Below are 21,033 nucleotides of genomic sequence, written 5' to 3' on the forward strand. Positions count from 1 at the left end.
GGCAGTTCTGTGAAGTGGGTGGGCCTCTCAGGTGGTGGAGACTGAGGGGGAACATGCCTGTAGGTTGTATGTCTGCAAGGGGAGGTCAACAAGAATAACAGGAGTGAATATTGTATTTGTATTGCTGACATCACAGTAGTGCCTCCAGGGTCTGGATGAGATCAGGGGCCCATAGTACCTGGCCCTGGTGAAACCCTACCCCAGAGACCTTACTGTCTAAATCAGTGTTTCCCAATTTTTTTTGACCACGGAACCCTTTCAAACTCAGAAAAATTTCAAGGAACCCCCTAGCCAGGGATTAAGTTTGTCGAGCAAAAAAAAAAAAAAAAAAAACCACACACCCAAACACACACAGACTGCCAGTACACCACAATTGGTAGTAATAAGATGATACGGTCATGAGATCACCATTCATTTATATTCAACAAAAATCATATTAAACATGTACAAAAAATAAAACTATCAAATAATATTAATTATATTCATAGTTTTCAATGTGAAGAGTGGTTTTTCTTCTTTTCTTGGCAAATTCTTTTTATATTTGGTTTAATACTAGAAAGTTGGATTTGCATATCTGGCGCAGCATTGTCGATTTCTGTATTTCGTTTTCGTTGCTGCATAGTTCGAGAACCCAGTTTCGCACAAGTATGTACTGGCAAAGGGTAACAGCTGACAAATTGCGCGTCTTGATAAAGATGAATATTCTTGACTTTGACATAAATCACTCCAAAATGTAATCAGAGAAACTTCTTTAAATTTTTGTATTAATTGGCCATCTGAAGCGATTTCAATTAGGTTTTCATAATCTTGTGTAGAAAAACTGACTGGCTTTTCTGTTAAACTTAATGGATTTCGAATCCAGTTATTGTTGTCATTGATGTTTGGAAAATACTTAATGATGTTCGTGTATAAATCGCGGAGATGTTCTGCAATGTCGCTGCGAATATCTTGATCAAGTTTGTATCCATTTTCTTCAAGGAAATCATTCAGAGTTGGTAAACAATCCAAATCATTTCGTCCTACAGATGAGATCCAAAACTGTAGCTTCCGTGACAATGACAAAATTTTGTCTTTCGCATTAAAAATATTTACATTCTTTCCTTGCAGCGACAGATTTACTTCATTTAGTTTTGTAAAGATGTCTGCAAGATACGCAACTCTCGATAACCACAAAAAGTCTGTTAAACGATCAGACAGTTGGAATTTGTGATCCATCAGATATGCGGAGAGCTCATGACGCAATTCAAATAATCTAACCAGCACTTTTCCTCGTGATAGCCACCTGACTTCTGTATGTAGAAGCAGGGCTGTGTGCTGACTACCCATATCTTCACACATAATTTTGAACAGTCTTGATTGTAATGGTCGAGTTTTTATATAATTAATAGTCTGTACTGCTTCGTCCAACACATTTTTAAGACAGGGAGAAATATTCTTAACTACCAGAGCGTGTCTGTGGAGAATGCAGTGACTGCTGGTGCAGTTTGGTGCTACATTTTTTATTCATGTTACAGCGCCAGCCACTGTTCCTACCATTGCTTTGGCACCATCACTGCACACATCAACACATTTTTCCCAGCTTATTTGATGTGTTTTCATAAAGTTATTGATACAATTGAATATATTCTCACCAGTTGTATTGGTTTGCAAAAATTCACATAAAAGTAAGTCGTCTTCAATAGAACTATTAAAATCATAACGGACAAATACAAGCAGAACTGCAAGACCTGCAACGTCACTGGACTCGTCTAATTGTAATGCATATGCATCACATAAATGCAGCCAAAAAATAAGCTCCTTCTCGATGTCAGCAGCAAGATCGTTAATACGACTTGTGACAGTATTGTTTGATAGTGGCACAGCCTCAATTTTTTTACTAGACTCCTGATCCAGCATACACATTACAATATCTTTTGCACATGGTTTTATGAGTGATTCCCCAATAGTGTGTGCTTCTCCAGCGAGCGATATATGATAGCTTACTTTGTAAGATGCCTCTGTTGCATTTTCATTATCAGATTTGGCAATTTTTGACATGAAGAGTTTACTTTTTTCAAGCGATTCAAGCTTTTGCTTAAAAAAACTAATGTCTTTATCTTTGTATTCTGGATGATTTGTTTCAAAATGTCTTCGCAATTTAGCAGGTACAGCTATTAGATAATATTTTGTTGCACACTACACACTGGGCACCTGGAGCATCTTCATTTCCATTGCTTGTGAATCCAAATGCCAAATAGACTTCACAATACCTGCGTTTCTTATTAGTCAGCTGAAATTTTTCATAATTAAATTGAGCTGCCTCAGTATTTTCCTTGCTGGTTTCAGTAAAAATATTGGAGTTTGATGTACTCACTTTTCTCTTTAAAGTTCCTTCTTTTAACCAATGATCCATGGGGAATTTTGATATTAGATTGAATTCTTAAACTTACAGTCACACACAGGAGCCACGTGTCCTCACAGTGTGTATGGGGATTTGTTCCGATCCTCACAGTGAGTAGGAGTTCCGGTGTTCCACTCACTGATAGTACTCCCCCCCCCCCCACACACACACACACATGCTGCCTTTACCAAGGGACCTAGCAGCAGCAACAGCTGCTTGTCCCGCTTCTGCCCGATCAACCCAAGATCCCTCTCCCGCGTCCCCCGCTGCCGTTCCGCTTTTACCAAGGGACCTAGCAGCAGCAACAGCTGCTTGTCCTGCTTCTGCCCGATCAACCCAAGATCCCTCTCCTGCGTCCCCCGCTGCCACTCTGCTTTTTCCGGTGATAAAAACAGAGGGGCAGCGGGGGACGCGGGAGAGGGATCTTGGGTTGATGGGGCAGAAGTGGGATGAGCAGCTGTTGCTGCTGCTAGGTCCAGTGGTAAAAGCAGAGCGGCAGCAGGGGATGCGGGAGAGGGATCTTGGGTTGATCGGGCAGAAGCGAGACAAGCAGCTGTTGCTAGGTCCAGTGGTAAAAGCAGAGCGGCAGCGGGGGACGCGGGAGATGTCTGAAAGGGGAGCGGGGAAGGAGCCAGCATCTTTGCGCGCCGGGCTCCTCTGTCCTCTGTGGGGGGAGGGGAGTGTTCGGGTTCTCGCGGAATCCTTACGTTCGCTTCACGGAACCCCAGGGTTCCGCAGAGCACCATTTGGGAAACACTGGTCTAAATAAACAACACAGACAAAGGGTGGGTGACAGGATAGATGAGAAACTGAAGCACAGAGATCAAGTTCCCCCCCAGGTCTCATGGGGAATCAAGGGCAGAGCTGGGGACTGAATCCAGCTCTTCTGGGATCCAGTCCAGTCAGCCTCGCGATACTTTTCAAACTCTGTCAACTGAATGACCCTTTTAGTCGTTAACGTTCAAGAGCAGAGAATTCCAAAGGGCTCCTGTGAGGGTCACTGTGTTGACTGAAACCATCATGTAGCCATGTCCCACTCACAAACCATGCCGAAATCGATATGTTTCCATGACACGTTTTGGCTTTGGCTGCACAGCCTATTTCAACCAAAGCACATACCCAGCTGCACTCATGACAGAGAGAGAAAACATCTATCCTGCTGCTGGAAAACAAACCTGTGTGGAATGACTCATGCGATGGGACATGGCTACATAATGGCTGCATGCAACACAGTCACCCTCAGAGGAGCATGTTAGAATTTCTCTACTCTTGAATTTTAACAAATAAAAAGGTCATTCAATTGACACCAGGTGAGGATCTGGCCTATATATAATGGTTAAACCAGTTAGGTAGCTGCATTGGATATACATTGAAAGATTATTGCATTTTATTTCTTCATTAACGAGCCTGAGACTAGAGTGGGTTGGGAAATTAATAGAAGAGCACCAATTGTTCTGAACGGGGCCGGACTGGCAATGGCATATGGAGCTATGCAAATTGCGTATCTTATGTCGATGCTATTTTGAAATAGCTTATTTCGTCATTTGGCCCTGTCTACACAGCGCCAAATTTTGAAATAAATGCTATTCCAAAACTTCCCTTACTCCTCGTAGAATGAGGTTTATAGGGATGTCGGAATAGCGAGCCCGAAATAACGTGCTGTGAAGATGCAGGATAGCTATTTTGGGATACTCCAGTATCCCAAAATAGCGCTGCAGTGTAGACATAGCCCAGCTGTCCCATCTTGTGGCTGTTTGTTGACAGTTTGACTCTACTTCTTATGGGACAGCATGACAAAGAACCCTCTCAGTGTCTCATTTCTGAATTTGCATGAAGCCTGCCTTACACAAGTGGCCCTTCCATGTCAGAGCTGAGGCAGGGCAGGGTGGGGGGAAGTTACACTTCTGCACTCTGTGCTGTACTCATTCTTGGAATAAATAGAAGAGGTCAGGCTTCTATTTCACTCTGATTTCACACTGAATTCACTTCAGAAATTGAAGGACCAGTGGAGTGGTCCATCTTCACTGGCATCCTGGACATTTGGTGAAACTAAAAAAAGGCAGCAAATATAAGAATGATAACAGGGCATACATTTTTATTTTTAATTTTTTTGCACAATGTAGAATTAGTCTGTGGAACTCATTGACCCATGACATCAGTGAGCTCATGAGATGAGCAGGATTAAAAAATGTATACAGATAACAAGAATATCTAGAGTAAGGGTTATGAAAAAGAGGGGGGACATGGAAGTGACACAAACACTCATGCTCCAGGACATGCTGTGAAGAAATTTAGGGGACAGGAAGAAATTTCTTTAAGGGACAGTTTATCCTATTGCTCACTTGAAGGTATCTTGCACCTTCCTCTGTAGTAGCTGGTATTTGCCATTATCAGAAACAGGATACTGGACTTAGACAGAGCAGTGATATGGCAATTCCTATATTCCTAGATCTCTGACTGGCCTGTACCAAATTGGTGAAAATTTGACCCTGCTGGTCAGTGTTGTTACGTGTCCCCTTCCATGCCTGATCCATAGACAATATGGGTCTATTACAGTCTTCAGCTTGAGAAGTTTTTAGCTCAAACTGCAGACTTTTGCTTTCAGCTCTGGCGCTCCCTGGTTCAGTCCCCAGTGCTGGCTAAGTTGAGGGCTGTTTAGGATTTGAGATGCCCAGTGGACTTTGGTTGCACAGGAGAAGCTGCTTCTCTCTGGAAGAAGCATGTAGACGGCTGTACTGGTCCACTGTGAATGTGTGTGAGTTACAGGCAGACCATTCTAAACTGCTCAGGATAGTTACGACCAAAGCAGACTGTGAAGAACTTCAAAAAGATCTCACCAAACAAAGTGATTGGGCAACAAAATGGCAAATGAAATTTAATGCGGATAAACAAAGTAATGCAAACTGGAAAAATAACCCCAACTATACAGACAATATGATGGGGGCTAATTTAGCTACAGCTAATCTGGAAAGAGATCTTGGAGTCATTGTGGATAATTCTCTGAAGACATCCATGCAGTGTGCAGTGGAAGTCAAAAAAAGCAAACAGGATGTTAGGAGTCATTAAAAAAAGGGATAGAGAATAAGACGAGAATATCTTATTGCCTTTATATAAATCCATGGTACACCCACATCTTGAATACTGCATACAGATGTGGTCTCCTCATCTTAAAAAAAGATATACTGGCATTAGAAAAGGTTCAGAGAAGGGCAACTAAAATGATTAGGGGTTTGGAACAGGTCCCATATGGAGAGAGATTAAAGACTTTTCATCTTGGAAAAGATGAGACTAAGGTGGGATATGATAGAGGTCTATAAAATCATGAGTGGTGTGGAGAAAGTGAATAAGGAAAAGTTATTTACTTGTTCTTATAATATAAAAACTAGGGAGCACCAAAAGAAATTAATGGGCATCTGAATTAAAACAAATAAAAGGATGTTCTTCTTCACACAGCGCATAGTCAATCTGTGGAACTCCTTGCCTGAGGAGGTTGTGAAGGCTAGGACTCTAACAGGGTTTAAAAGAGAACTAGATAAATTCATGGAGGTTAAGTCCATTAATGGCTATTAGTCAGTATGGGTAAGGAATGGTGTCCCTAGCTTCTGTTTGTCAGAGGATGTAGATGGATGGCAGGAGAGAGATCACTTGATAATTACCTGTTCGATTCACTCCCTCTGGGACACCTGGTATTGGCCACTGTCGGCAGACAGGCTACTGGGTGGAGGGACCTTTGGTTTGACCCACTATGGCCATTTTTATGTTCTTATGTACAGAACTCAAGCTCCGGAGACCCAGGGAGGTGCCTGGTTCAATGCCCGGTCAGATGATGGCCACCACACAAAAAACCCTATAGTGGACAGCTGCAAAATAAGAGTTTTATATTTAAAACCAGGTGATAAAATAATTGGCTTATTTCCCTTTGCAGAGCTCAACTCCTGCACCTTCTGTGTGGCTTTATTCCAACCCAGCTCACTTTGGAGGTGGCAGTAAAGTGCTAATTATTCTAAATGTTTCCCAGAGAGGGGGAAGCACATTGAAGAGAAATGTCACTACTTGCTGCAGCCCCTTATAAGCAGAATTAGAGGGGTTTAACCTCCCCCCTCCCCACCTGTCCATTCAATAAGATTTTAGAACTCAGTGGATCATCTTAGAACAAAAGTGCAACAGACAAAGCCATCTGGCTGGGGCGGTTTCCATGCAAGCCTCTCCTTCTAAGCGGGCTATGGTAATAAGCTCATATTTCACTTAGCCGGCAGAAAGCTCTCCACAGGCCCCTGGAAGTGCTGAAGGTCAGCGGGGAGATAATGAAGAAGGCTGCTCAGATCTGACGGCTGCTGCCTGTTTACTCATTATTTCCCAGGCACCACACTGACACCATGCATCCCCGCTGCAGCTCTGGCAGAGAACTGGCGGGCGTTGGCTTCTCTTTTCCTTCCATCACTGGGAAGCTGTAACGCCAGCCCGAGTCGCTGCCAATCTGTTTTGCGCTCTATCCACTTGTCATTTATGCCTCCTGGGTTGAGCGCTGCAAATTCACAGCCATGAAAAACGGGTCATGGACTGTGAAATCTGGACGTTTGTGTACTTATAGCCTAAACTATACAGATTTCATGGAGGAGACCCGAGTTTCTCAAATCGGGAGGTCCTGACAAAAATCACAGTTCAGGGGAGTTGCAAGGTTATTTTGGGGGGTCATGGTATTGCCACTCTTGCTTCTGTGCTGCCTTCAGAGCTGGGCAGCTGGAGAGCAGTGGCTGTTGGCTGGGTGCCCAGCTCTGAAGGCAGAGCCACTACCAGCAGCGATGCAGAAGTAAGGGTGGCAATACAATAACATGCTGCCCTTGCTTCTGTGCTGCCGCCTTCAGAGACAGGTGGCAAGAGAGTGGCGGCTGGTGACTGAGAGCCCAGCTCTGCAGTGGGCAGCAGAGAAGTAATACCCTCCCATGCCAACCTTATCTCTGCGCTGCTGCTGGTAGCAGCTCTGTCTTCGGAGCTGGGCTCATGACCTGAACCCAATGTTCCTCAGCTGCCCAGCTCTGATGGCAGCACCACTGCCTGCAGGAGCACAAAAGTAAGGCTAGCAGCAACTGCCCTCCCTATAATAACTGTCACCCTCCCCCAAACTCCCTTTTTGGTCAGGCCCTACATTTGCAACACTGTGAAATTTCAGATTTAAGTAGCTGAAATAATGAAATTTGACTTAAAAGCAGTGATGACGGCAGCAGCTTGGAGCTCCCTGCCACTTTCAAATCATGGCAATCTACATTGCAGTAGCAGCCCTGCCACTTAAATGGCTGTGGCTTTGTGTGATGCCACCACCCATGATGCAGCTGCAATCCACACCCATGCGGCGATGCCAGACCGGGCCAGCAGCAGTGTGAGGTGCCCATGGCTGCTGACGGGGCAAAAGGGGCAGCTGCCCCAAACCTTTAAATCAGCGCCCGAGCCTGGGGTGGTACAGGCCGGGCAGGGCTGGCTGCGGGAGGCTAGCCCTAGCCCTGCCCCTTTCACCTGAATCCCCTCCCCTTCCAGGAGCCCAGAGCCTGCTCCCTCCGCTTTGCCCAAGGCCCGGCATTTCTGTCGGCAGCCCTGACCAGAGGTGACAGTCGGTCGGGATGGTGTACGGGTAAGAAGTGTCCATTGCTACCGGACAATACACAGCCGCGGCAGTGCTTTCACCTTGATACCTCTTTCTCCCTCCCCCGCATGTTGGTGGCCTTGCCGGTAGGGACTGGCAGAGCTTTAATGTTGCTGCCCCTTCCTCCTGCCCCCCAGGCCACTGATTGGAGATGCAGGGCTGCTGACAGTGGGAGGCCAAAGGCCAGCTGCCCTGGGTCCTGGTGATTTAAAAGGGCCTGGCGTGCTCACGGCTCCTATCCCCTTCCCCCACGCCGCAACAGCTGCTGGAGCCCCAGGTAGCCTACATAGTAGGGCTGGCTGGGAAAAACTGCCTCCAGCCCCGCCCCTTCCACCCGAGGCCCTGCTCCTTTTGTACAGAGAAGATTTTAAAGTTACTTTTACTCTGCCTATGAGAGAGAAATTCACCTAAATGGGCCTGTGACTGTGGTAGGGCCCCACTCATAGGCACAGGAGGGGGGTTGCTTGGGCTTTTTTTTCCTGCTGAAGCCAGGTGTGTCTGTCGGTTTGTTACGTCTCAACGTGCACCCAGGCTGATTTGTTACATTCATTGGTGCCTCCGGAAGCCTGGCCAGAACAGGTGCAGCTGCTGTTGCTGGTGGCTCTCTGCTACCCACAGACAAAACCATCCCATGAGCAACTGAGCGGGCAGAGAGATGGCAAGGTGTAATTGCACAGGCCTTGCAAAATAAGGACTAGCTCGCCATCTGCTGTCCAGTCAGGGAGGCTCCATTGAACGCAGTGGAGCAACACCAATTTACACCTAACACTATTTGCCTGTCACTGTGTGGGAACTGTGACAACTACAGTACGAACTCTTGTGACTGCATGATCTGCTGGTAACGATGAAACTCATCCTGGCAATCTCTGCAGAGCGTGCTGTAGGTGCACCTTTGCCCCTGTCTGGATGGAGTATGTCAGGTCCGATCATGTATATTTACATACAAGGATTTTCCAGCCAGAGCGTAAAGGAAACTCCATGATGAAGGGTGCATAAGCCACAGACAGGAGTACTGAAGGACATGGGGAACTATAGATCCACTTTCCCAGTCAAGCAAAAGGACTTTCTTATAATCAAGGAGTGAGGAAGCCGTGGGAAAGAAATGGAGGGTGTTTTCAAGAGCAAAGGATGGCAGGGAAGAAAGCGCATTGTTGGCAGTGCTCTGAAGGCTGGTGTTGCTGGAGGAGTAGATAGGCTGGAGGAATCTGGGATTAGAGATGCACAGATAAGGAGAGAAGGTGAGAATTATGAAAACCTCAAGAGAGACAACAGGGAGCTTGAGAAAAGAGAAGTCAGTGGAAGGATCCAAAGCTGGGGGAGGGAACTTATGGTTAGTATGCTGGGCAAGAGAGATGGAGGAAACTTCATATTGTACAGACTGGAGAGGGAGGTGAACTATGATGTTGGAGCCCCTCCCATTCAGTAATCTGAGGGATGAAACAAGATGCCAGAGCTTAGGCCACTGCATGGCTGGCTCTGGCTGACAGGGGGAGGAAAAGGCTCTGCATGTTGCCGTTCCCCCTCAGGGAATGGCAGCCCAGGGAAGCATTCACCTTCAGGCTTTTCTCCGGCTGCTTCCATTGGCCAGGTTTTGGTCACCCCAGGCGACCGCCTAGTTCTCCTGTATGATCAGGCTGGGCCTGGTTGTGAGTGTTGGGAAGCTCAGAGAAGCGGTTCTAGTGAGTGTGCTAGGAGATGGCAAGGGCCTGGATGATGGTTTTGGCCTTCTGGACCGAAAGAAAATTGTAAAGACGTAATGGGGAAGGAACTGCAAGATTTGGACCAAGCCTGGGTGTGTGGGACCTGGGAGATGGAAGAATCCAAGGTGACTCCTGGATTACGGACCTAAGCGACTGGGAGGATGGAGAGTTGTCAACAGCAACAGAAATAATGGGCCAGATCCTCAGCTGCTATAAATCCGGATAGCTCATTGCAGTCAGCGGGACTATACCAGCTTGGTCTAATAACGCCATTGTTGCTGACCCGGAGGAATCGCAACCTAAAACTGAAAGGCTCCATGACTTCCCATGAATCCTTGGCTGGATTCACATTCTCGGCTCTCTGGATTCATTCTGCCCATGAATCCTCGGCTCTCACTGCATTGTGGCTCAGTGACCTTCAGTCATTAAATCACACTGAGTTCAAAGCTGGGACTAAACCTCAGTTGCTTTTTAATATCATGCCTTTGCTCTTGTCTCAAAACCATGCCATGAGTAGCGATAGAGTGCAGATGATACAGGGCTTGATGCCTGACTGATTTGCTTCTGGAATTATTAAATGACTTTCTGTGGGTAAGCAGAATTTTGCAGCATCAAATCCTAGGAAAGGTTTTCCCAACCTGGCTCCTCAGTCAATATTCCCAACCTGGCTCTTCAGTCAATGGTTGTTCCATTCATTCCTTCTGTCTTCCTTTCTTTTACTGCTGTATGCTTAGAGCTCCAGAGTATGAAGCAAGGCTTTGTTGTGCTAAGTAATGTGTATCCATATAATTACATTTGGTGGAATTGGATTTTTAAGTTTTGTAGTTTCAGTGGTAAGACCTGTTTCTTTTTAAACTTTTAATTTTTCTCAATTTACATTTTCATGGTTATGCAAAATTATGTTTTAACCTTTTTTGAAAATGTTATTGCAGGAAATTATAGGAGAGTCAGATAGTGCCGGGTGGGGGGAGGAGGAGAGAGTCAGACAATTATTTAACAACAGTAGATATTGAGATACTAAAAATGAAAATTTTACAACCATTAAAACAAAAATTGTCAACATATTAAAATATACAGAAAAGTCCTTAAATTGAACTCTTCTAATCATATAATTGTAGGACTAGAAGGGACCTTGAGAAATCATCTGATCCAGTCCCCTGCACTCATGCCAGGTCTAACTATTAGGCCATATCTACACTAGGAAACTATTTCAAAATAGGAAAATTTTACTTAACTCCCGATTTAACAAATTCCAACTAGCATGTCCATACTGTGGGGAAGCCTTGAAATTTGTCTGAGGCAGACTCTGTTAATGTGGACACGCAACCTTGGATTTAGAGCTCCAGGAAGCACTGGGGAATATTTAGTTCGAATTACTCTGGGAAGTAATTATTTCAAAATAGTGGTACTGGAGTGTCCACCCTACCATTATTTTGAAATAACTATTTTGGAAGTAGCATTACTCCTGATGAAAAGCAGGAGTACAGATTTCAAATTCTGTGGCCTGTTATTTTGAAATAATGGGCTTGGTAGTGTGGACTCTCCGCTTATAAATTTGACCTGGGGGGGGGGGGGGGGTTATTTTGAAATAAAGTCCTATTGTAGACTAGAGCTTATGGACCATCCCTGGCAGGTGTCTGTCTAACATGCTCTTAAAAATTTCCAGTGATGGAGATTTTACAACCTCCCTAGGCAATTTGTTCTAGTGCTTAACCACCCTTACAGGAAGTTTTCCCCAAAGTCCAATGTAAGCTACCCCTGCTGTAATTTAAGTCCACTGTGTATTATCTTCTCCTCAGAGGTTGAAAAGAACAATAAATTCTCAAGTAGCATTTTTCTAACTTTGCCTATTTGTAAATTTTAATTGTTATCAACGGAAGGAAATATTTGTGCAATCAGTGTCTATATGTGGTAAAATCCGTGTTTACTGTCCTTTGCTGAGAAAAATCAAATCCTTCAAAGCACACGCATAATGAAAGGTCAGTCACTGGCTCTCCCCCTCTACCCCCACCCCCAATCCATACAGCATGTTTACAGTTTCACCACAACCAGTAGAGTGGCTCTGATTGGAAAACAGTGAATCTTGTATCTATCATGCTATGCATCCTCTTCACTCTCCCGTTTTCTGTTTGTTCTTCCAGGTTCCGGGTCATGCCCTGGTGAAATATTGGTGCTGTGAGAAGGTTCCTGGAACGAGGGCCACAAGGGGATCCGTTTGAGGTCGGCCCATCAGCCTGTTTCAGTGAAAGTAAAGTGGGTGCAAACAGCTTGCAGTAACACCCTGATAGCCAGCCCTGTGAAGGTCAGGTCAGCCCCTCCTGACAGTGTTTCTAGGGATGGAATCAAAAGGAAGCACCCGAAGTGGAAGCAAATCTGATGCCAAAGCTGCTAGCTCAGGAAAGCCAGAGAAGCCCAACCCTGGACCTGCTATAAGCACAGACAAGAAGGAAACTCCCTCCAAGGAGCAGCCCGCCTCTGTTGCCACAACCAAGAAGGGGACCAGTGAGGCCGCTGCATTGAATAACCACAGCAATCTGAAACCCAGCCCTTCAGCCCCGGAGGTGCAAGAGGCCCCCAGCCAGTCCCCTGACTCTGAGCACAAGGGAAACAGTGCGGAGGAATCCTCAGGCAGTGTCTTCGACAACGTGAAGCCATTGGTCATTGTGGGAGGCGTGGTGGTGGCGGCCATTGCTGTAATTCTGGGAGTGGCGTTCCTAGCCCGGAAAAAATGAAGACCGAGAAGGGGTTGGGGGAGAGAAATCTAACCAACTGTACAGTTCCTTTTGAAACAAATGCATGCAGTAAATTCTATACATAGCTATACATATCTGTAGAAAGAGCTAGATAGGGTATCTACAGCACCAACAACTACTCCAGAAGTCTTGGTCCAAGGGAGCCGTGCCAGTTCGACCCAGTATGGGTACTCCATGCACTCAGTGTGTTCTTTCATGTAATATAACTTGGCTTGTACAACTGTGTATAGATTACAGCTTCTCCCGATCAGTGTAAATAACCCCGTCCCCTCCCCCACGCTCCTCTCCAGGAGACTCCCCACTTTGCCATAGTCCCAGCATTTCCAAGCAGAGGTGCTCTGCATCCCACTCAGAGTCCTTGCTTTCTTTATTTGGATGTTTTTCATTGAGTTATGGTAGAGAAGATGAAAGGGAATAGTACTAAGACTCAGTTAATCAATTAGTGTGGTTTAGTATTAATGTTGTACCCCAACTTGCACTAGGATCTTTGCAGACATGGAGCAAGGCAGCTCCGAGCTTACCCCCTCACACGCACATGATGTTGCTCATGCTCATCACCCAGCCTTTAAAAACAAACCGACATGACAGGAGTAACCCACAGAGAGGATCCATACTCTTCTGTATCATGTTGTCATTATAGAACCTTTCCCCTGTCTGAGATGCAGACCAGGACCTCAGGTAGCAGCGGTGAAGTTCAAGGGACAAATATGTCTCTCTGAGATCTGCAGTGTAGTCTGCAGCCCATGGAGACAACATACAAGGCTTGGAGACCCATCCCATCTTTAGTCATGCCGGGACAGTTTCAATCTGTTCCATTTAATGTGTATGGGGTGCAGATAAGGTCATTAGGACAGAGTTCCAGGGTTCCTGCCCTTAGTGGATGATACAGAAAATGTTTTGGATGTAATATAGTATTTGATAATCTTAAACTGGCCTCGGTAGAGCACTAACGGCTGAATTCAAATGGCACTGATGTCCACTGGAATCTTTCCATGGATTTCAATGGGCTTTGGTTCAGGCCCTTAATCCTGGTGCTTTTCCATAACAGGTTGATTTCTCCTTGCATGTGGCAAAGGTAGAAGAAAAGGCAGATGAGAAATGAGCTTTAACGGCAAGCAGCACATGAAGCACCGTGGAATGACATGCACAATCCCCTTTATGCTGAGAAAATCATGTGCAAGAGTGAGGAAAAAGATTGTGTTAGGAGAGATCATCTACTCCCTAATTTGAGTCTAGATGGAGCATGTGAAACATTCATGTCTTCAAACAATTTTCCAAAGCTTGGAAACAGCCTGGTTTCTTTGCTTAGGGTGGGGGCTGAGATCTCAAAACAGACTGTGGGTAAGAAGAGAGAAGCAAAGGAAGGGCTAGATGGAGGCTCCATTCCCTGAAACTTTTCCCATGAGGCTGAGAACATGGAACTTACCATTCTTCAGAGGGCTGAGTGATCTTCCCAGACTTGGAACGTCCATTTTGACTCCCATTTGCTGCTGCTGTGTAGTATGGAAAGGAATCTTTAGTAATGTTTTATTTTAAATGAGGCCAGAATTGAAAACTCATAACCCAAAAAGTCATTGGCGTTCCATGTTGGCTGCTAACCAGTGTGCGCTACGCTGGCGTGTCACAGTTTTGCAGTGATGCTTGGCAGAGATGCAGTACAACAGCCAGAGAAACTGGTCCAAATTCAGAGAGGGTACACATTATATGTTTGGAAGCAAGAGCATATGGGAGTATAAACCAGTGGAAAGGCTGGGTGAAGTGTAAAATATCCCAAGCCTTTTAGTTGCTTACACCAGATTTCTTGGATCTTCCTCTGACACATCCAATATTGGCTGCTGTTGGTTAACAGGATATTAGACTGGATGGACCACAGATTTGATCCAATCTGGCAATTCTTACATTTTTTACTCAGAGTCCTTTATGAATTTGGCCTACTAAGTTTGTGTGACTCATCAGGATACTTGGGCACAGCTTCTTTACAAATTTCCTTCTATTCCCTGCAGTTAAATATTTGTTTGTTATCTTTTCAACAAGGCTCTTAAAATATTCCCAGTTGTATGTGGCCTTTTAATATAATATAATTATAAAATTATAAAATTAATATAAAATTATCTCTCCTGGTTTCCAAACTATTGTGTGATTCTGAGTTTTAACCTGCATATTTTCTTTTCCATTGCACAGACAGATGCAATGTGATCAGGGTTTGCTCCACTGTGGAAGCAAGTGCTCACGGCCACCATGTTTAAACTTGATAGGTGCTAGCACTGTTTCACCTGTATAATGGACAGGACTTATAACTACATCTAGTAACACAATCCCTCTGATGCTGCTATCTGAGAAGGCTATGGGAAAACCTTAGTAAGAGGAGAACTAGCTACTTTGTGAGGGATTCCTTGTTATTACCTAGCCAGGGGATTGTTTAGCTGGTTGTTTCTTTATTAACCTTTGGATGCTTCACAAGAGTCCCTCTGTTTTCAAAAGTATTTTAATTTGATTGCATTAATCTTTGGAAAACTGAGAAAAAAATTCTGAGCTGGGAGGGACCTGAGCTGCAAAACTTCCATCCAGATCTGAACTGTTCCCCCAGAGCATTAAGTAGGCCCACCTCTACTGCTAAGCCAATAATTTCTTCCTGGAATATGACAGCAAGATTATTGAGACATGGTGATGGCAGCTGGACTAGGACTCACGATCTTGAAAAATAACTTTGCCCTCAATCCTATTTATGACAGTGAAGAGAGAGATTAGGATAAGGGAATCATTCACGCACGGTAATTGCCTGGGACTCCTGTCATGACTCATTCTCCAAAACTCAGCTCATTTGCTGGTCTGATAACACTCATTTTTGTGTGGATGTGGACAAGCCCACTGCCTTCTTGAAGAATATTACATGTATATATTATAGTTGACTGCAGTTTTTGTAAAGCCACACAACCCATATTTTTTGTAAAGAAAAATATTGAGACAACCCTTTTTTGTGCACCTGCATTCACACAAAGTGTCCATGTCTTCTTCTTTTCTTTTTCTTTTTTTAACCATTCACATTCTGCCATGCAGTGCCCAAAGCAACATTTTTGGTCATGATTTCTTACCACTAAGAGAATGTATGGATAGGAAACTCCTGATTGTATAGTGTCCCTTTGTGCTACAAGCTAAAAATTTACTGTCTTCCCCACCTTCCCCAAATTCACTTGGGCTACTTGCTTTTAAAAAGGTGGTACTTCTTGGATTGTATTGTATTGTATTACGTTGTAGTGGAACTAGTTCTGGTTTGTGTCTGGTATATCACAAGTAGGTGCTATGCAAGCTTCCCAAATACGCAGGGATTCGTTGCCCTTCAGTTCTGACTTGCAGCTACACCATTTAGCAGGCGCTATCCATTATATCTATTTTTGTGCTGCATTGTGTGGTGGTTTCCTGTTGAGGAAAAAGGCCAGTGAGAACTAGACTGAGAAGAGCCTATGACAGATTCAAACCCAATTTGGCACAGGGCAAAAGGCTAACAAATGAACTTGCTATGCTAAATAAATAGTTGTCCTATTTCGCGGCAGCACTGAGAACATGGCTTTCTTTGCTTGATGTGTTGTGTTGTGTTTGTTGTAATATGAGGTCCTTTTGGTGACATGTCCACAATGAGAAACAAATTAAAACTTGAAACTGATACGATTCTGGTTTGGAGATCTGTAGGGATCTAGATTGCTAGTTTATCTTAATGATGCTGTTTATAAATTAGAAATTTGGTAGATTAATTAGAGAAACACTGCAATAGAAAATACAGCTTATAATTAAAACAACAGATTCAATTGCTAGATTTCTTCTGTTTTGAAGAAGCCACTTCTCTTGACCTAATGCAAGAATGTCACTTATTTCTTAGACAATTTAGTACAGGATTTTCCCTGTCCTTAGTTCTGCAAAGCTGAAATAGACCACATTTCCTCTGATGGCACCTGATCTAAATCCCACTGAAGTCAATGGAAAGATGTCTATTGACTTCAGTAGGCTTTGGATCAGGCTCATGCCCTCAGTAGTTTTGCTGTGGACTACACTTGAATCTGAGCATAAGGGATACTCTGACAACGTTTTCAGGCACTTTTTATCTTGTTTAGGCCCTGATTCCCCAAAAGAACTTAAGCACATGCTTAACTTTAACAATGAAGTCAGTAGATGTACGTAAACACATGATTGTAAGTGCTTTGCTTAATCAGACCGTGGGGGTGATCCAAAAAAATATGAAGATGAGTCTTTCCACTAATTTCAATAGGTTGTGGCTCAGGCCCCTACTTTCCCATTTCCTGTTCTTAATTATTTGTACTATGATAGTGCCTGGCATGGGCTATCTCTGTGGGGCTAATGTCACTCACCGGGAATGGAGGGTACAGCCATTCGGTCTGATCCTTAAAGGGTTCTGCATGTGGAACACTTACATACTTCAGGTTCTATCCTTTGATCTCATAGAGCTCCAGGGAAGCCATAAGCAGAGAATATGGAGAGTGTCCTTCTAGCACAGTGCATCCAAACTGACTGCTTCATTTACATCCAGTGAATTATTTGTAGCCCAAAAATACCATTTATTTTAAAACAACCCTTAAATAATGTAAGGAGCTGGATTATCAAGAAAGGACTCTTCTTGCCCCCTGGATTTTAAAACCTCTTCCAACTCAATCGTAATTCCAGTTTAATCCTTCTCTGAAGTTCATTGGGTGCAATGCTTATTACTTTTATTGGCATGTCCAGTTATGTTCAGGACACCGAGCGCAGGCTGATAAACCTTAGCTATTATATTTAGTTTGTGGCAGAATATGAGGTGATACCTAAAGTAGTTTAATCAAATGACATAAATTATATGTAATGTTCCTCTCATTGGGCTAAACCAGTGTTTCTTAAACTGTGTTCCGTGGCACACCAGTGTGCTGTGAGGCAGTCGGAGGTATGCTGTGGAGAACAGAGTTCAATTTGGTTTTTTTGCTCAACAATTTCCCCCCGACTCCCCCTTTTTTCCCCCTCAATTTCCCCCCAACCTTCTTTTTTCTTCTCAGCAAAAAATCTTTGGTGTTCTGCATAAAAAACATTTATTGTTTGGTGTTCCTCGGTCTTAAAAAGTTTAAGAAACACTGAGCTAGACTGTCCTAGTGTTGATCACACTGATTAGTACCTTATTTCCCATTGACTTCAGGGGAACTAATAATGATATAAGGTACTATATAGCCTAAAGATATTGCAATCTGGCCCATAGATAGTAGACCCATTCAAGGCCACATCTGTCATTCAGTCTAATTTCTTCACAGGACTACTTGCTATGCCATTGTGTAAAGATGGTGCTTTGACCATGTGCCATTACAAGGATATTTCATTGCACAATTTTCTCATACAGTTAAGAACTTTTCCTCCTTAGCCTGATTTCTGTGCCAGTTACAAATGCATGCATACGTTTCTAACAGTACCCAAAGAACAGATGGGATATTTGGGGGGCTATACATCATGGGGGGGTGCACGAGTGTTTAATCTGCTATAGTTACCCAAGTCTCAAGTAAAGATTATTGTCCAATCCTGCAAGATGATGACTTTCCTCAATTCTCTTTGAAGTCAGTGTAAGTTGGGGACATTCAGCACCTTACAATATTAGAACCTTAATTTGCTAGTTTCTTTCTAGTCCTCATTATTGCACACCAGTGACTCACTACATGATTGGCACCCTCTTCAAGGGAGGCCCCTGCCTGATACACTGAGGAATGATTGCAGGTCAGGATTGAGCTCCACTGGCAAAGCTGTGAGGGAAGCTAGCACCGTATTTGCAGGCACTGTGTGTGGCGGCTCAAACCAGTGCTGTTGGTCCTTCAGTTATCTGAGTGCAGAGAGGAAAGAAATTAGATGCATCTTGTTGGACAAAGGTGGCTTGCGGCCTGATTTTCATTTAAGTCCGTGGCATGGACCATAGAGAGCCTTGGAAATCTGCTGACATGCATGGCACATGTTGTATTTTCCTCTGCCACCAGAGAACAGACTTGGAGTCAATGCATCAACTAGGTACATAAACGTTTGTGAGCTTTGTTTCCATTTGGTGGACTGTTGAGATTGTGCTATTCCACGGGGATATCTTAGTGCGAAGATACACTCGTCGTGTGGCAAGTTCACATTGCCTTGAAACAACCGCTTTCCCAGTCAGATATATCTCAGAGCAAGCAAACACTATAGAACACCGCAGTTACTGGTCCTAGCTACTCACAGATGTGGCTGTACCCTACATTACTGCATTGTCCCATCTTAAAATCTCCATTCTGTGAAAACACTGCTGGTGATTCACCTGATACGTAGTGATGTGACCTCAGTTTACCTGGAGCAATGGGAGCGGAATCTGCTACACTACTTTCCACTGATAAAACAGAACTAGACTTGCTGACACATACAGAATTTGGATAAAATGAGGTGAGGATCGACAACATATTCACATGCCACCCCTATCTCTTCTTCCCCATGTAGAATAGCTTCCACCGTGGATCTTCCCCATATAGCCACCTTCCCATTTCACCTCACCTTGGTTTCCACAGTTGGATTTGGCCCACTTAGGGATCTGGGCCAGGATCCCTAGAATCAAAGTTCCTGCCTTGATCTACCCTTACACGTTGATGCTACAGTGCAACAATGCCCAACAGTGAGGGAAACTTTAAATGTTGCCTGTTTCCATTATGCCTTGCAGTATGGGCCAGACTCTATTGCCATAGCTTCAAACAGTCCAAACTTTGTAGGATGAATCAACAAGAACAAGGACAGCATAATGTTTCCTCACCTTCTTTCTTTTTAAAAAAAAGAAAATTGTTTGACAGTTTAGTTTTTAGTTTTTAGCAGCCCCTCTTAACCCTGGTGCCTCTTCCTGAATCCCTGGTTAGGAATCTTTCTAAAGAAATCTTTAAAATGTGCTATCCAAATCCATCTGGTAAAGTAGGTCCAGGTTCTTTACAAGGTACCAGAGAAACAAAAGATATATGAAGGTAACTTGATTGTCTTATTAAAGGGATTTTTTTTACTCTAGTAATTCTTAAAAGCCTGATCCAAAGTTAATGGATAGTGTCTACCACATTAGTGGCTGAAGTTAGTTTTCAACCATGTTCGAGGTCAGCGAGAGTCTTTCCATTGGCTGTGGATCAAGCCTTAAAAGATTTCTACCTAAAAGTAATTATCAGAGTGACACCTTGATTTATTTTCCCTATCCGGACCTACTAATCACACACATAATTACCTGTGTTTAACATACAGGTTTGGTTTTTTGCTTTCAGAGACAATATGCTGCTGGGTACATTTCCCAGGGAAAATGGACACCTACACTCAAAAGCTATACAGCTAATTTATACCTTGTTGAATTTATAATCTTGTCTATGCTTCTATGGACACTTTGTATGGGCTGCAGCTCAAATCCTAAAATAGTAAAGAATTTTTCCTTTCCCATATAGTATTCTCTTTACTTTAACTTAAAAAAAGCGTATAAATGCAATAATGCAGGTAGACTAGAAATACTAGATTGAAAATTAAAGTAGTTTAGCTTGTCCCATTGTGACTTACAGTGTTGTATGACACCCAACGCTGTATCCTAGCATTCTCAAGGCTTCCTACGTAGCTGAATCTAGTATTAGCTTTGAAACCCATTGTGTGAATGGCGGGTGGGTGGATTGGAAATGTGTACTCTCTACGCACTGTATGTTACATCAGCTGTATGGCCACTCCATATGCTGTGAAACTGTAAATGATTCCAAATACACCTGTAACTCTTATCAGGATTGTGTGAAATAAATTATATATAGCTATATACTGTATAATTCTGAACGTGGCCATCTTTGTGTATTTGGGGGGTGAGGGAAAGCAATCATCCCTTCTTTGGCCCCTTAGTGAAAAACACACATCTCTAGGGTTAATATGGGGTTAGTAATGCCTAGAGACCCCAACTGTACTAAGGAGCCCATAGTGCTAGGTGCTATATCCTGTGTCAGTGCTTTTCAAACTTTTCTCATGACCCAGTTGAAGAAAATTGTTGATGCCTGTGACTCAACATAATTTGACCAGAGTGGGGGCTCCGGGGTGAGGCTGAGGACGAGAGCTTTGGGGCATAGGAGAGGGCTATGGCTTTGGAGGGGGGGTCAGGGCTGGGGCAGGAGGGGCTTACCTTGAGTGGCTCAGTCAGTGGTTCAGTGCAAGTGATAAGACAGGCTTCCTGCCTCTCCTGGCACCACAGACCATGCTGCACCACAGAAGCAGACAGCAACAGGTTCCCAGCCTCCTGAGGGAGTGTGGACCTCGTACTCAGGGCAGAGGCAGTGTGTGGAGCCCTGTGTGCTCTTCCCCCATCCCATCCCAGGAGCTGGGCCTGCTGCTCTCTGCCTCTAGGGCGCAGCACAGTCTGCAATGCCAGGATGGGCAGGAAGCTGCCTTAGCACCCCCACTGGGGCATTCTGTGACCCAGTACTGGGTCGCAACCCTTAGTTTGAAGCCACTGTCCAATGAGACAGTCACTGCCCTGAAGCACTTACAAGCCACATAAGATAAATGGACAGAGGAAGCATTATTAGCCCCATT

General features: G+C 44.1%; 1 protein-coding gene across 2 annotated transcripts in view; it reads left to right on the forward strand.

Moving 5' to 3' along the window:
* Positions 1-20,284, forward strand: part of CEND1 (cell cycle exit and neuronal differentiation 1) — a 38,277-nt gene extending 17,993 nt beyond the window's left edge. For both annotated transcript variants that reach the window (XM_006114861.4, XM_075928241.1), the window contains exon 2: positions 11,860-20,284. In XM_006114861.4, the coding sequence (XP_006114923.1) occupies positions 12,055-12,450 (396 nt within the window). In that variant the 5' untranslated portion in view covers positions 11,860-12,054 and the 3' untranslated portion in view covers positions 12,451-20,284. The remainder of the gene's footprint in view (positions 1-11,859) is intronic.
* The last annotated feature ends 749 nt before the right edge of the window (positions 20,285-21,033 follow it).

This window comes from Pelodiscus sinensis, chromosome 4, assembly GCF_049634645.1.
Source record: "Pelodiscus sinensis isolate JC-2024 chromosome 4, ASM4963464v1, whole genome shotgun sequence".
In the NCBI taxonomy this organism is placed as follows: Eukaryota; Metazoa; Chordata; order Testudines; family Trionychidae; genus Pelodiscus; species Pelodiscus sinensis.